General features: G+C 40.7%; 1 protein-coding gene across 3 annotated transcripts; it reads left to right on the top strand.

The window, feature by feature from the left end:
- Positions 1-436: 436 nt before the first annotated feature.
- On the top strand, positions 437-4,057 carry LOC110895732 (uncharacterized protein At2g39795, mitochondrial). Of its 3 annotated transcripts, none has more exons than XM_022143071.2 (4): positions 437-692; positions 1,681-2,003; positions 2,164-2,224; positions 3,737-4,057. In XM_022143071.2, exons 1-4 carry the CDS (start codon positions 498-500, stop codon positions 3,842-3,844), a joined length of 687 nt encoding a protein of 228 aa, XP_021998763.1. In that variant the 5' UTR covers positions 437-497; the 3' UTR covers positions 3,845-4,057. The 3 variants fall into 3 exon arrangements, with proteins under 3 accessions (XP_021998763.1, XP_021998765.1, XP_021998764.1); XM_022143073.2 differs by having other exon boundaries at positions 438-692; positions 2,164-2,203; XM_022143072.2 differs by lacking the exon at positions 2,164-2,224 and having other exon boundaries at positions 439-692; positions 3,737-4,055.
- The last annotated feature ends 13,357 nt before the right edge of the window (positions 4,058-17,414 follow it).

The following is a 17,414-nucleotide window of genomic DNA, read 5'->3' as shown; positions in this document are numbered from 1 at the left end:
TTTTTTCCACCACATAAGCTAATCCAAATATTTTTTTTAAAAACTCCTTTTTAAAAAGTTATAAGTCAATAAGTTATTTTCACAAAAAATTCTTTTTAGGTAAAATAAGCTTAGCCAAACTTTTTGAAAAGTAAAAAAAGAACTTATAATATGTTTGGAATTGCTTATGTTGTATGTTGTAAGTGATTGGCATTTGACAATAATTTTTTTTTTTAAACGGCCAACAAACTCAATCCCGAGCACTCTCGGGGTACCCACTGGACAAACGGAGTACTCTGAGAGTAACCTGAGTCCACCACCAATTCCAGGGAAAACCCGGTAACCCACCCGCCCATAGGCACGACGATAAAATTACCGGTAAACCCCGTTTGGCTCAAGAATCCAACCCAAGTTTCTCTGGGTCTCACAATATTAAAAAGGAATCCCAAACACACCTCTCTCTCTCTAGTTAGAAACCCTAAACAGGACAGGGATCTCTTCAATCCGAATGTGCAACCATGGTTGGGACCTCCCGAAGACACATTCTCTCAACCCTAATTCCTCACTTGCGCCAACATTTTGCTCTTCAAACCCCCCCTTCCAATGCATTTTCCACTTCAACTATCCAACGCAAGTCCCCATTTGAATCAAATCTTGTTCGCATGCTTACCAGCGAGATCGAATTCGACTCAGAATACGCCCCTCCCCATCAGGCAAGTTAACTTTTACATCCTAATACACAAGTCAGCTTTGATAGTTTATGGTGTATAAGAAAGGACAACCTTTTCTTCTGCTGTCATGATTACCAAACAGAAAATCCCCATGATTATGTTTTCGAGTGATGGGGTGTCTAGTACAATGGCTTAAAATGTTATGTTCTTATTCTCAATTATCCTGGGATTAGACATTTCCTGCTTACTACTGTTTACGATTGCAAATTGTAAAACTAAGGAAGTGGGTACAGTTCTTGTTGCAAACTTACCACACCAATTTTCTCAACTCAAAATGCCAAATAGGCTAAGGCTACTATTACTTTGCAAGAATGAGACATATCATGGGGGTGTTTGGGTTAGCTTAGTTTGGAGTAACTTATGACTTATTGACTTATAAAAGTTTGTTTTTGTAGTGTTTGGATTAACTTATTTAAGAAGGTTTTGTGTGTTGATTTCTAACTTCTCACTTATGACTTATATAAGTCCTTATTTAGAAGGAATCCCAAAATGGACAAATGCAAATTGCTGTGAACGTAACATTAGAAAAATGCCTAAGGGAGAGAGGTCTATTTTTTCATTAATCAATACAATGAATAATAATAATATACGAGCAGGAAATCTAATCAACTCAACAACCCTTTGAACATGGTTGTAATAATCCCGACTAGGCGCCGGTTAATCCCCAATTAATCGCTAGCCCTCACTCCACCGCCCGACTAACGATTACTACATAACTGCCTTTGAATCACAATCGTTCATATTTTGTAACAAAAATCATTTATTCCTTTTTTTTGTTTGTTTCAAGAACTAGTGTTCACTTTTATATTTTCAAAACTGTGGTGTCTTATTTGCGAATAAAAAAAAGAAGCAGATAGGATGATTTTCAAGTCCTTTAACCTATAATCAGGTGTCAGATACTAGAACTAAGTTATTTCTTTTGGTCTTGTTTAAGTTGTTGGTTTTCTAAATTTGGTGGAATCAACTGCAGACTGAGAAAAAATTCAATGCATTTATGGTGGAAGATAGACCTGGAGGGCAGTTTGTTACCTTAAGGGGGAGGTCTACAATTGATGAAAACATTAAAATTGAAGCTACAATGTTTGATGGTGTATCTCCTAACATGGATGAAGATGATAACGAGCCCAATGCCCAACTTCACATTAGTTTACTAGTAGATATATTTAAGGGTGAAGGAGGTGACATGCTGGAGTTTGTATGCTCAGCATGGCCTCAACGTTTGGAGATTCAAAAGCTTTATGTAATTCGGCCAGGTGGAACTTTATCTCGTCCCTATATCGGTCCTGATTTCAGGTAAATATTTTTTACGCTTCGTTAATGCTTTTACCTTCATTTAGTGGTAAGGGTCATTTTTTGTTTTATATTCGAGTATCGTAAGTCATGTTGAGATGTGCCATGTGTGTTTTTGAGCTATTAACCTAGTTTTAAAAAGTGCCGCTTCTGACTGCTTCAGGGGATGCCTCATGTACGTGGGCAGATTTGTGCGTCGGCAGGTTGTACATGTAGCTTTTAAGGTTGTACATATAGCATTTTAGGTTCTACATGGAGGTTATTTACATATTAAGCTCATGATGATAGAAACCTATTATAAATATTGAGTAAATTTCCCGTACAAATAACCTTAACGTACTAAACGTACGAATAGCATGAAAAAGACAAAAACACGCGGTGGCATTTTTGTAATTATTTGCTTGTAGGGTCTATGTTGTCAAAGACGCAAGGCGCAGGCGAGGCGCATCGGCCTCGCCCGGAGCCTAGGCGCAAGGCGCAAAAAAAGCGTGGGTTTTTTTTAAGAAAAGCGCACATAGAGAAAAAAATATAAAAAATATGTTATGCTTTGAAAATAAATAAGATTCCACATATAAAATTAAAAATACTATTATATATGCCATTTAAGATCATGGAGCTATTAGTTAGTAGCAAAAGTTTAGGACTTATATGTTGTAAGTTTTGGGTGTGTGAATAAAAGTCTCAAAAGGTGGTAAATACTTTGTCCCACATTGATGTGGGGACAAAGTGAGTTGTTGTTTATAAGGTAAAGTCTTTACTACTCTATTGTAGCTTTATGACATGTTTTACTACAAGTCCTACCCGCGCGCAGGGGGGGGGGTGTGCAAGAATGAGTTTCTGAGTTGGAATTTGGTTGAACTCATGCGTGCCCGCACCTGCGGACACGAATGCAGCTCTGAAAAACCCGGGCCCGCGTGAGGCAGTTTTTTAAACTCAGTTAGTTTCGTTTTTTTTTCTGCTGGTGCGCCTCAGGCCGTTTTTGCCGCGCCTCAGGACGTTTTTTTCAAAAAAACCCTTTTTTGCGCCTAGGCTGCCACCAGGCGCTATAGGTGCGCCTCGCTGCGCCTAGGCGCGCGCTTTTTGCGCTTTTGACAACATAGTGTAGGGTAATTATCAAAATTACTCTGCAAATGATACTGTAGAGTAATTTAGATCTTGTAGAGTAATTTTGTAAAATGTTCTTGTAAAGTAATTTTGATCTTGTAGAGTAATTTTGTAAAATGTTCTTGTAGAGTAATAAAACTAAACCATAAAGCTAAACCCCATAACTAAATGCTAAAACTTTTTTACAGAATTACTCTACAAGATCAAAATTACTCTATAGGATCATTTTACAAAATTACTCTACAAAGATCAAAATTGCTCTACAAGAACATTTTACAAAATAATTCTACAAAGATCAAAATTACTCTACAGGATCATTTGTAGAGTAATTTTGATAATTACTAATAATTACGAAAATGCCACCGCGTTTTTTCAGCAAAACCTTCAGTTCGTACGTTTTGTACGTTAAAATTATTTGTATTTGATCTTTTGTCTATAAATATAAAAAGTATTACATAAATACCTTGCGTACACATGATGCGTGTGCCTTCGCCTCGGCTCCGGGAACCCTATCACCGCGTGTTTTTTTTTAAACCAAGGTTATTTAACTTGTTTAGATCATCTGCTTGGCACGTGGTTCCAAAATCTTAGTTTGAATGAACAAATTCAGTTAAATTTTTATAACATTTCAGGGTTTTGGACAAAAAGCTTCAGAGTGCAATGTACAAGTACCTCAATGCAAGGGGAGTAAACAACGACCTTTGTTTATTCTTACATCGTTATGTCTGGAACAAGGATAAAATTGAACATATTCAACGCTTGAAGCTTCTCAAATCCTATGTTGAGAAATAAGTTTTCCTACTGCCATTTCTAAGAGGCGCTATTACTCAATATTTCAAGGATTTATCTTTATTAATTCAATACCTGGTTTTTTGTTATTTAAATGATGTATATATCTTGAATAAGCATACATACACTAACCGATCTTGAAATGAGATTTTTTTTTTTTTTTTTTTTTTTGGCAAAGGATTAGGAGACTGATCCGGCAAATTTTATCATATACCCCAAAGAAAAATTGTCTTTGGGTTTAACCAGCGGTGCTCATCGAATCGAATAACGAATTTTCTAATTATTCGAATCGAATTTTTTTTTTTTTTACCTTAATTTGTATTCGATTTGATTAGTATTTAAGAATCGAATTCGATTTAATTCAAATTCACTTTGAACAATAAATTATTTTACTTTTATTTTTTTTTATCCTACAAACTAATTATATTCAACATAAAATATAATAATATGCAAAATTAGTTAACTATCTATATGTCAAAACACCAAAATTTAGAAGATAGGTTGGTTACTGGTAGCGACTTAAGTTAGGTAAAAATTTAGAAATAAGTAGTATGGGTTATTTGTGAGTAAGTTTGGTAATGTTATGCAAGATAAACTTATCACTTACGGATGTATTTCATACTTTGGCCAATTTGAAAGTTATATGTTTGTGTGTGTGTGTGTGTAGGATAAGGATAAGGATTTGTTAGGAACCACCCTTTACTGCGAGAACCAGGAGAACCAATGTGAGCACAACCGAAAATACCTAAAAAAAATTAAAAACACACAAAAATATTTTTTTTTAATTTTTTTTATAAAAAAACGCTAAATTTTGTTACTAAAAAAGAACAACAGTACCGATGCACTCATATGCAATATGTAGTGGTACTGTTTTTCATTTTTTTAGTGACGAAATTTAGCGTTTTTTTTAATAAAAAATTGAACAAAAAGTACCGTTGCACATGTGCATGCGTATGCGTATGCACATGTGCATCGGTACTGTTCAATTTTTTTAGTGACTAAATTTAGCGATAATAGTGGTTCTCAAACGAACCCTACCCTATATAGGATAACACGTTTATTAAATAAATATATATATAAATTGAATTCGAATTTCGAATCGATCGAATTGAAAATCATAAATTTGTATTCGATTCTAATTCGATTACTTGACTCAAATACGAATCAACTCGAATTCGAACCTAATTAATCGATTCGAATTTCGAACTTTTTGAATCTAAATCAAATTCTGAATACCCTTAAGCTTAACCAATGAGCATCAAAGGCTCATCCTAAAGAATCCCAACTTCAGGCTTACAAAATGAGAAATGAAACTCTGGCCCGAGCTTTTATAAAATTATTCGGGCCACATATGGTCCAACTCAAATGTAACACCCCGACTCGTAATGAGCTGACGTGTTACTTTTACAATGTGAGGTTAGGTTTTTATGGTGAGGCATAGTTTTTTTTTTTTTTTTTTTTGAGGGGGTGGGGGGGGGGATGTTTAGGTTTTTGGGTTGTGGTCGGGTGGTGGTGGATGTTTAGGTTTTGGGTGGTGGTGGATGAGTATATTTTGTTTTGTTCACATTGGTTTTCGTGGTTCTCGCAATAAGAGTGGTTCTCAAATGAACCCTACCTGTCACACCCCCAAAATCCACCTGCGGATAACACCCGCTTCGAGGGCGTGACTGACCAGGATCCAGCCACCAATTATACTGAATAGTTAAATTGATAACAAAAAGTAATACTTACTAACCATAAGATTAGCAAATATCAAGTTCAGAGTTTAAGGTTTCAAGTTCAAACAGTAATAAGTAGCGGAAGCATAAGTAAGGCAGTTTAAACAAAGTTCATAGTTCAAAATAAGGTAACACCCAACACAAGGGTGGACAGACACTACTCGTTCCCAAGCAGCAAGCTCCTTCGTCACTGGTTACCTGCAAAGCATGCAGTAAGGGGTCAACAATAATGCTGAGTGAGTTCACTAGTTGTCCAGTTTTAATTACCAAAAACTTGTTTCACCAGTTAATTTATCCGTTTATACATGCCATGGGGAGCTACCCCAAAAGTTAGCGACTAAACTGTTTTTTTTTTCCAATACCGAACACTAGGTAACCGTTGCGTTTCCGCAGGATGCCCCGATGTCAATGTTCTATCATCATTGACGGATGCCTGAGTACATTAGTTCACGACCGATCCCAAACCAGGGCACGGTGTGAGGCTGGTAAAACCTAAATAGCGCTATCAACTAATAACCCGTTCGCCTGGCCCCGGCGACTAATCGGTATTATGTAGTAGGGACTTGAGTGATAGAGTTTCGTTTAGTGCCGTTAGTTGCAATCCGTATAAACAGTAATTAACCAAAGGTTTCCCAATGACAAGGGAAGGAAAAGTAAGTTTGTTCCCAGTAACTAGGGAAGGAATGTAAATGGTATCCCCTTTATAAGGGGATAGGGTTGTTTTAGTCTCGTGTCCCAAACCACCGGGACGCATGCTTTTAAGTTGTGAACTCACCTTGGGTTGCTCGGTAGATTAGGTTACTTGGTCAAACACGCTGGTCACCACGTCCTAACATGGTTACCGGTATAGGTCAGGTTTGGCGTACAAGCAATCACGTAAAAACTTACACATAACTAACACGTTGCATGCAAAACAATATAGACAGTGGGTTATTGGGCCGGCCCTAGCATTTAAACAGTCAAACAGTAACAAGCAGATCAGTCAACAGGTAGCCCATATTAAACATACTATGGCCCAATAACCAAAGTGGACAGCCCAGTCGCAACCAGGTGATCTCGAGTCGCAACCAGGAGGTCTCGGCTTGTCACGCTGTGGTTGCGAGTCGCAACCGTGTGGTCTCGAGTTATCACGCTGTGGTTGCGAGTCGCAACCGTCGTAGTCTCGAGTCGCAATCGTGAGGTTTCGAGTTGTCATGCTATGGTTGCGAGTCGCAACTGCGTGGTCTCGAGTTGTCATGCTATGGTTGCGAGTCGCAACGGTGCGGTTGCGAGTCGTAATGCTGTCCCTTTCATGTACACGTGATGATGCAGATACATCAGTCCGAAATGTACTATGTAATCAGGCCCAAATCAGGAAACAACCAATAAGGTTTCTACTAACACTTTGCCTAATCTGACCATCAATGAAAATAGATCAAACTTTGCCATTTTTGAAATCTTCAAACCACATTCAACAAGTTCATCCAATGTTCATCATTTTTAGGGTTTTCATGTCAAACATAACCACACATTTTTGAACCAAAAATCACATATTTTAACAAGATCAATATGCAAGAACAACAAAACATACATTTTGTAACCTTAAACATAGTTCGGTTGGCATAATCATTCCTAAACCACTATTCTTTAGCCATTTAAACATATTATCATGCTTTCATACATAAAGGTTTTCACATATAGTCAAACTTCACAAACCATCCAAAAATCATGCATAATGTTTCTAACCAAGCACATTCTAGTTCATAAACATTTCATAAATTCTATGCACATAATAACAACACTAACCGGTTGTGAAGAAGGAGCCGAAAACAAAGAGAAAGGAACCGAGAAGATGGAGTGTCCGAGTGATGATCTTGACCGAGATTCCTTGTCCGAGATCCTTGAGCTTGAACCGAAAGTTGGGGAAGAAAGTGGTGTTGTTGTTTGGGGTTTCTAGTTGAGAGAGAATAGGAGTGTATGTGTGGATATGTTTGTGTAGCAAATGAGGGAAAGTGGGGGAAAGTGGGGATTTATATACAAGGTTCGAAGTAGGCTAAGGGATTTCGGCCCAAACCGGTTACGGCCCAAGAGGCCCACTCGAGACCGAGTGGCCCACTCGCAACCGAGTGGTTGCGAGTCATGGTCTCGAGTCGTGGTCTCGACTTTCATACATATATATATATATTACATACATATCACACATATCATGCACAAAGATCACGTTTTCATTTAATATCATATGTATACACAAAATATTACAAGGTGTTCGTTCGGAAAAAACCTAGGGTGTCACATTATCCCCAAGTTTTAAGAACTTTCGTCCCGAAAGTTAAGGCAGCCACTGCCAAGCTAGCGTGTTTCAACGGGGTGTCACATCATCCCCCCGTTAGTTTGGAATTTCGTCCCGAAATTCAGTTGTAGCTTCAGTGCTGGGGTTTTCGTTTGGGAACAACTGGGGATACTTGGACTTCATCTGGTCTTCCCGCTCCCAGGTAAACTCTGGGCCACGTCGTGAGTTCCAACGAACTCGCACTAGAGGTATCTGGCTACGTTTGAGGGTTTTGATCTCTCGATCCGTGATCTCAATTGGTTCCTCAGTAAAGTGTAGCTGTTCATCAATAGTGAGTTCCTTGAAAGGAATTATGAGTGTTTCATCTGACAGGCACTTCTTCAGATTAAACACGTGAAAGACATTGTGCACTGCACTCAGCTCTGCAGGCAGGTTCAATCTATAAGCAACCTTACCGATTTTCTCGGTAATTTCGAATGGTCCAACATATCGCGGATTCAGTTTGCCTCGTTTACCGAAACGGACCACACCCTTCCAGGGTGAGACTTTAAGTAGAACCCGGTCCCCGACCTGGAATTCTAACGGTTTCCTACGCTTATCGGCGTAGCTTTTCTGACGGTCACGAGCTGCCGCCATGCGTTGCCTGATCTGGGAAATCTTTTCCGTTGTATCTACCACCAGTTCTGGGCCTGTGAGTTGACTATCACCGACTTCCGCCCAGCAAAGAGGTGATCGACATTTACGACCGTACAATGCCTTAAAAGGTGCCGCCTGAATGCTAGTGTGGTAGCTGTTGTTGTAAGAGAATTCTACCAACGGTAGATGCTTCTCCCAGTTTTTGCCAAAATCGATCACACATGCTCTAAGCATGTCCTCCAGGGTTTGGATGGTGCGTTCAGACTGCCCATCCGTTTGTGGGTGGTAAGCGGTGCTCATGTCCAAACGTGAGCCAAAGGATTTGTGCATAGCTTGCCACAACTCGGAAGTAAAACGAGCGTCTCGGTCGGAAATAATAGAAGTTGGCACCCCGTGCCTGGAGACTACTTCCTTTAAATAGATTTCTGCCAAGGTAGAAAACTTGTCTGTTTCCTTAATAGCCAGAAAGTGCGCGGACTTAGTCAATCGATCTACTATCACCCAAATAGTATCATTCCCGCGTTGGGATCTAGGTAGCCCCGTAACAAAATCCATGGAAATTTGCTCCCATTTCCACTTCGGGATTTCCGGTTGCTGGAGTAGGCCTGCTGGTTTCTGATACTCAGTCTTGACTCTTGCGCAGGTCAAACATTTGCTAACGTATGCTGCTATGTGGGCTTTCATGCCAGGCCACCAGTAAGTGGTCCTTAAGTCGTGGTACATCTTATCTGAACCAGGATGTACTGAATAACGGGACTTATGGGCTTCGTCCATCACAAGCTCTCGTAGATCTCCGTAAAGTGGGACCCAAATGCGCCCTGCCACATAGTAGGCGCCGTCTTCTTTTTGTTCTAATCGTTATCTCGATCCTCGCAGGGACTCAGCCCTGACGTTTTCCGGTTTCAATGCTTCAACTTGAGCATTTCGGATCTGGGTAGGGAGGTTAGACTGGATGGTGAGTTGTAACGCTCGCACGCGCTTGGGAGTAGTGTCTTTTCGGCTGAGAGCGTCTGCCACGACATTGGCCTTGCCCGGATGGTACTTGATGGCGCATTCATAATCATTCAGAAGTTCGACCCATCGACGTTGTCGCATGTTTAATTCCTTTTGTTTAAAGATATGCTCGAGACTCCTGTGATCGGTGTAAATGGTGCACTTGGTACCGTACAGGTAATGTCTCCATATCTTAAGCGCAAAGATCACTGCTCCTAGTTCCAAGTCGTGCGTTGTGTAGTTCCTTTCATGAGTCTTGAGTTGTCGAGAGGCGTAAGCAATAACTTTGTCGCGTTGCATTAACACACAACCAAGCCCATGGATGGATGCATCGCAGTAAACCACAAAGTCGTCAGTGCCTTCAGGCAACGAGAGAATAGGAGCACTACAGAGGTTATCCTTAAGCCTCTGAAAAGCAGATTCCTGTGCTTCATTCCACTTGTAGGTGACGCCTTTCTGAGTGAGCGTAGTGAGGGGTTGTGCAATCTTTGAGAATCCCTGAATGAATCTGCGGTAGTAACCTGCCAATCCCAAGAATTGGCGAACTTCAGTGGGAGTCTTAGGTGTAGGCCAGTTCTTTATCGATGCGATCTTAGCTGGGTCCACATGAATTCCGTTCTTATTAACCACATGGCCGAGGAAATGGACTTCTCGAAGCCAGAAGTCACATTTCGAGAATTTGGCGTACAGCTGTTCGTTGCGAAGGAGTTCCAGAATAAGACGTAGGTGTTGTTCATGCTCCTCTTGACTCTTCGAATAAATCAGGATGTCATCGATAAACACGATCACGAATTTGTCGAGGTAAGGCTTACATACGCGGTTCATAAGATCCATGAACACTGCAGGTGCGTTAGTCATTCCGAAAGGCATAACGAGAAATTCATAATGGCCATAACGAGTTCTGAATGCAGTTTTGGAGATGTCTTCATTACGGACCCTTAACTGATGGTAGCCCGATCGCAGGTCAATCTTAGAGTAGTAGCTTGATCCTTGCAGTTGATCGAATAGGTCGTCGATTCGCGGGAGAGGGTAACGATTCTTGATGGTCACCTTGTTCAGCTCACGATAGTCAATGCACATTCGGAACGTGCCATCCTTCTTCTTAACAAAGAGTACCGGTGCTCCCCAGGGCAATGAACTAGGACAGATAAATCCTTTATCCAATAGTTCTTGTAGTTGCGTCGAGAGTTCCTTCAGTTCCGCAGGGGCTAGACGGTAAGGTGCACGAGCTATGGGTGCTGCTCCGGGAGCTAGCTCGATCCGGAATTCGACCTGACGGTGGGGAGGGAGTCCAGGTAGTTCCTCAGGAAATACCTCGGGGTAGTCACGCACTACTGGAAAATCTTCAATCCTCTTTTCCTTTTCCTGCGGGTTGGTGACAAGTGCTAGGATAGCGGTGTGCCCTTTTCGTAAACACTTCTGGGCCTTCAAGAATGAGATAACGCCGGAGATTTCTCCGCCTTTGCCACCTTGTACAATGAGGGGTTTGCCAGAACGGCGGGGAATACGAACTGCTTTCTCTTGACAGAGGATCTCAGCGCGATGCTTGGATAGCCAATCCATACCAATAACGACGTCGAAGCTTCCAAGAGTAACAGGGAAAAGATCGACACTAAATGTCTGACCAGACAACTCTAGTTTGCAGCCTTTGATAACATGTGAGGCCTCGATGTTTCTACCATTAGCTAACTCGACGATATGATGCGAACTTAGTAACGAAAGCGGACGCTTAAGCTTCTTACTAATACGTAGGGATACATAACTAGCATCGGCACCGGAATCAAATAACACAGAAACATAACGATCATCAAGTAGGAACTTACCCGCCACGACATTGGGGTCATTCCTTGCTTCTCCAGCTCCAATCACAAAAGCCCTTCCTCTAGCACCATTCCCAGCATTGTTGTTCTGATCGTTGTTTCCAGCTCCCTGATTATTGTTGCGGTTCTGATTTAGTTCAGGGCAATCCTTTCGCATGTGCCCTGTTGCCCCACATTTAAAACATGCTCGGTCGTTTCCCTGCTGCTGTTGCTGTTGGGGTTGTTGCTGATTCTGTCTTGCTGGGAACTGACTTCTACAATCCTTGGCTTCGTGCCCCATCTTGTGGCATCGCTGACACTGGCCCTTGTTACATGCCCCATTGTGGTGCCTGTTACACTTGTTGCACTTAGGGTAGCTTCCCCGGTAGCCACCCTGTTGCTGAGTGCCTTTGTTGTTTTCAGTTTTCCTTTGCTGTGCTGGGGCCTGAGTGGGGTTAGCATCCTTGCTTTGACTTCCTTCCCACTTACGCTTGTTGTCACTGGGAGTTCCGACAGTAGCACTGATCCTTTTGGGCAACCTGCCCTCTTCTACGGCCTGATCAGTGAGTTTGTGAGCAAGTCGAACAATCGGCTGAATGGTAGTGTGGTTGGCTGAAGTTACATGGCTTCGAATTTCTGGGGCCAAACCCTTGATGTACAGTTCGATTCTTCGATACATAGGTCGAGACATGTTTGGGCAGAGAGCAGCATAGTCATTGGACAGCTTGGTGTAGGTTTCAATCTCTGACCCAACCATCTTAAGCGCATAGTACTCGTTCTCAAGTTTGTGGATGTCATCCCGGTGACAGTATTCCTCCTTAATCATGTCCTTGAAATCCTCCCACGCAGTAGCATTAGCAGTTTCCAATCCAAACATCTGAATTTGCGCCTTCCACCAAGAAAGCGCGTTTCCTTCAAGCGTAGCAGTAGCAAACTTCACCCAGTTCGCAGGGGGACACTCACAGACAGCAAAGACAGCTTCAACTTTCTCAATCCAATGTAGAAGACCTATGGCACCCTCAGTGCCGTTGAAAGGGAGAGGCTTGCAATCCATGAAAGTTTTGAAAGTACACACGGGTGGTTGCGCAGGTGCATGCTGACCTGTTCGTGAGAAGCGAAGCATATAGACTTAGAGGCGAAAAGAGGATGTGACGGTAGGATCTAATCATCCTAAAAACAACGAGCTTACCTATAGGGTGAGCTGCGAAAGCTGCAGCCACTGTGTTGAGTAGGTTAGTGAACTGAGCCTGAGTCATGTTGATGTTTCCTCTTCCACGTCCACTCATTGTCTTCATAACCAGAAAACACAGTATGAGTGTGATGCCGTAGCGTAGCGAGAATGAGATAGAAGAGAGAGGTGTATCTATCTAATTTAGGCACACTAGTACGTATAGCAAAACAGGAAACATAAGGTAAGCAAGCAAGTAAACACTGGTCCGAGCTATGAGGTCAATGTGTTGAGCCTTGCACTTGGAGTGTAGTGTCGTCGCGAGTCACGGGTTATAGTCTGGTTTTTCTCAAAAAGATTTCCCCCTTTTTAAAACCAAGTTCACTATAACCAATGGCTCTGATACCAATCTGTCACACCCCCAAAATCCACCTGCGGATAACACCCGCTTCGAGGGCGTGACTGACCAGGATCCAGCCACCAATTATACTGAATAGTTAAATTGATAACAAAAAGTAATACTTACTAACCATAAGATTAGCAAATATCAAGTTCAGAGTTTAAGGTTTCAAGTTCAAACAGTAATAAGTAGCGGAAGCATAAGTAAGGCAGTTTAAACAAAGTTCATAGTTCAAAATAAGGTAACACCCAACACAAGGGTGGACAGACACTACTCGTTCCCAAGCAGCAAGCTCCTTCGTCACTGGTTACCTGCAAAGCATGCAGTAAGGGGTCAACAATTATGCTGAGTGAGTTCACTAGTTGTCCAGTTTTAATTACCAAAAACTTGTTTCACCAGTTAATTTATCCGTTTATACATGCCATGGGGAGCTACCCCAAAAGTTAGCGACTAAACTGTTTTTTTTTTCCAATACCGAACACTAGGTAACCGTTGCGTTTCCGCAGGATGCCCCGATGTCAATGTTCTATCATCATTGACGGATGCCTGAGTACATTAGTTCACGACCGATCCCAAACCAGGGCACGGTGTGAGGCTGGTAAAACCTAAATAGCGCTATCAACTAATAACCCGTTCGCCTGGCCCCGGCGACTAATCGGTATTATGTAGTAGGGACTTGAGTGATAGAGTTTCGTTTAGTGCCGTTAGTTGCAATCCGTATAAACAGTAATTAACCAAAGGTTTCCCAATGACAAGGGAAGGAAAAGTAAGTTTGTTCCCAGTAACTAGGGAAGGAATGTAAATGGTATCCCCTTTATAAGGGGATAGGGTTGTTTTAGTCTCGTGTCCCAAACCACCGGGACGCATGCTTTTAAGTTGTGAACTCACCTTGGGTTGCTCGGTAGATTAGGTTACTTGGTCAAACACGCTGGTCACCACGTCCTAACATGGTTACCGGTATAGGTCAGGTTTGGCGTACAAGCAATCACGTAAAAACTTACACATAACTAACACGTTGCATGCAAAACAATATAGACAGTGGGTTATTGGGCCGGCCCTAGCATTTAAACAGTCAAACAGTAACAAGCAGATCAGTCAACAGGTAGCCCATATTAAACATACTATGGCCCAATAACCAAAGTGGACAGCCCAGTCGCAACCAGGTGATCTCGAGTCGCAACCAGGAGGTCTCGGCTTGTCACGCTGTGGTTGCGAGTCGCAACCGTGTGGTCTCGAGTTATCACGCTGTGGTTGCGAGTCGCAACCGTCGTAGTCTCGAGTCGCAATCGTGAGGTTTCGAGTTGTCATGCTATGGTTGCGAGTCGCAACTGCGTGGTCTCGAGTTGTCATGCTATGGTTGCGAGTCGCAACGGTGCGGTTGCGAGTCGTAATGCTGTCCCTTTCATGTACACGTGATGATGCAGATACATCAGTCCGAAATGTACTATGTAATCAGGCCCAAATCAGGAAACAACCAATAAGGTTTCTACTAACACTTTGCCTAATCTGACCATCAATGAAAATAGATCAAACTTTGCCATTTTTGAAATCTTCAAACCACATTCAACAAGTTCATCCAATGTTCATCATTTTTAGGGTTTTCATGTCAAACATAACCACACATTTTTTAACCAAAAATCACATATTTTAACAAGATCAATATGCAAGAACAACAAAACATACATTTTGTAACCTTAAACATAGTTCGGTTGGCATAATCATTCCTAAACCACTATTCTTTAGCCATTTAAACATATTATCATGCTTTCATACATAAAGGTTTTCACATATAGTCAAACTTCACAAACCATCCAAAAATCATGCATAATGTTTCTAACCAAGCACATTCTAGTTCATAAACATTTCATAAATTCTATGCACATAATAACAACACTAACCGGTTGTGAAGAAGGAGCCGAAAACAAAGAGAAAGGAACCGAGAAGATGGAGTGTCCGAGTGATGATCTTGACCGAGATTCCTTGTCCGAGATCCTTGAGCTTGAACCGAAAGTTGGGGAAGAAAGTGGTGTTGTTGTTTGGGGTTTCTAGTTGAGAGAGAATAGGAGTGTATGTGTGGATATGTTTGTGTAGCAAATGAGGGAAAGTGGGGGAAAGTGGGGATTTATATACAAGGTTCGAAGTAGGCTAAGGGATTTCGGCCCAAACCGGTTACGGCCCAAGAGGCCCACTCGAGACCGAGTGGGCCACTCGCAACCGAGTGGTTGCGAGTCATGGTCTCGAGTCGTGGTCTCGACTTTCATACATATATATATATTACATACATATCACACATATCATGCACAAAGATCACGTTTTCATTTAATATCATATGTATACACAAAATATTACAAGGTGTTCGTTCGGAAAAAACCTAGGGTGTCACACTACCCTTATAGGATAATACATATAATAAATAAATATATATAAATTGAATTTGAATTTCGAATCGAATTGAAAATCATAAATGCGTATTATGGTTTATTTGGTTTATTCAGTTCGGTTTATTCGGTTTTCAAATTTTATACCCCAAACCAAAAGCCAAACCAAACCAAATTAGGAATATGCAAACCGAACCAAAAACAAACCAAATTCAGTTCAGTTTGGTTTCGGTTAGAAACCAAATAAACCAAATTCAACCAAATTTAACCAAATTGTACCTAAATACTTTTTTTTCTAATTTATATTTATGTTTGTGTTCTAAGTTCCGAACATCAAATCAGCAACTAATCTAAACCTAAAAATATATAAATAAAAGACATTGCAAAATAAAACAAACATATCCATAAAATAGTCATACAATCAACCAAAAGTTAAAACTTCAAAACATAGATCATAGAAACTATAAAGAGTCAACAAGTCTAATGACACAAAATATTATAAATAATTTTCCAACCATGGGGATACATATACTTAGATATTAGACTTAGTATCTTGGGCTAGTAAATTTTATATAGTTTATTAAATATTATTATATTTATTTAATAATTAATTAAATTAACGGTTTATTTGGTTATCCAAATAAACCAAATAAACCAAATAAAAAAAATGTGGATCCAAAAACCGAACCAATAACGATATTTACAATTCGGTTTTAGTTATAAACCAAACCAAAAATCGAATTCGTTGTTCGGATCAGTTTATTCGGTCATGGTTACGGTTCGGTTTACAGTTTTTATTTGGTTACAGTTTTTTCTGAACACCCCTACTAGGCTTAACTAATGAGCATCAACGGCTCAACCTAAAGAATCCCAACTTCAGGCTTACAAAATGAGAAATGAAACTCTGGTTCGAGCTTTTATAAAATTATTCGGCCACATATGGTCCAACTCAGATGTAACACCTCGACTCGTAATGAGCTGACGTGTTAATTTTACAATGTGGGGTTAGGTTATTTTGGTAAGGTATAGTTTTTTTTTTTTTTTTGGTGGTGGGGGGGGGGGGTGGTTTGTTTAGGTTTTTGGGTTGTGGTGGGGTTGGGGTTGGGGTGGGTGTTTAGGTTTTGGGTGGTGGTGGGTGGGTTTATTTTGTTATGTTCACATTGGTTTCGCGGTTCTCACAATAAGAGTGATTCTCAAATGAACCCTACCCTATATAGGATAATATGTATATTAAATAAATATACATAAACTGAATTTGAATTTCGAATCGAATTGAAAATCATAAATTCGTATTCGATTACTGGACTCGAATATGAATCAACTGAATGTGATCTCTCCGTTTCGACTTTAACCAGTGTCACACCCCAACCGATGGCGGAATTATCAGGGCATGGCACTGAGCGAAACAGACTGTCCAGAAGTTTCCACAACAACTATTAATACTATTCAGTTAAATGATACGTCCCATACCGTATCCCAAATAATACAATATATTATTACAGATAACAACTAGTTAAGTAATTCTGTTCCGACAACTCAGATTTAATTAAAAACGAATAAATATTGTTCAATACTCCTAAAGACCCAGTCGGACAAGATCTACAGACAACTATGCTTTAGACGCTTGTTCCTGACAGACAACTATTTGTTGGGGGCCTCTAGATCTTTATTCTAGCCTCGCTTTCCTAGCAAGCAAACATCTTAAACACCTGTCACATACGTTAAAATACAGTCAATACATGAATGTAAAGGTGAGCATACAAGTTTGATAATAGCATAATAGAGTTCAAATAGTTTACGCATAGCCAGCACGTACACAGAGGAAAACGAAGCATGTTAATTATCGACATGGATCTATCGATACCAATGACTGCGGGTTGACTGTCCGAGACAGTTCGCAATACATGATTACCACCGTAATCCATGCAAGTAATTGTCCTTAACAACCCCCGTGTGAACGGGTGCTGAGTCCAAACTATAGTACTACGTCGTTAAGGCAGGTAGACAGCATTCCACGTGTAAGCATAACAACAAGCATTCATTTAGTCACGTAATGCATGCGAATCGGTTAGCGTTCAAATAGTTTGAGTAGTGTGATCGATTGTGTTTTGATATAAGTAACGTATGTAACACCCAAAAGTGCTAAAGCAAAAAGGGATC

The sequence above is a fragment of the Helianthus annuus genome, chromosome 12 (genome assembly GCF_002127325.2).
Source record: "Helianthus annuus cultivar XRQ/B chromosome 12, HanXRQr2.0-SUNRISE, whole genome shotgun sequence".
Taxonomy (NCBI): domain Eukaryota; kingdom Viridiplantae; phylum Streptophyta; class Magnoliopsida; order Asterales; family Asteraceae; genus Helianthus; species Helianthus annuus.
This window is presented reverse-complemented; position numbering and strand designations above follow the sequence as displayed.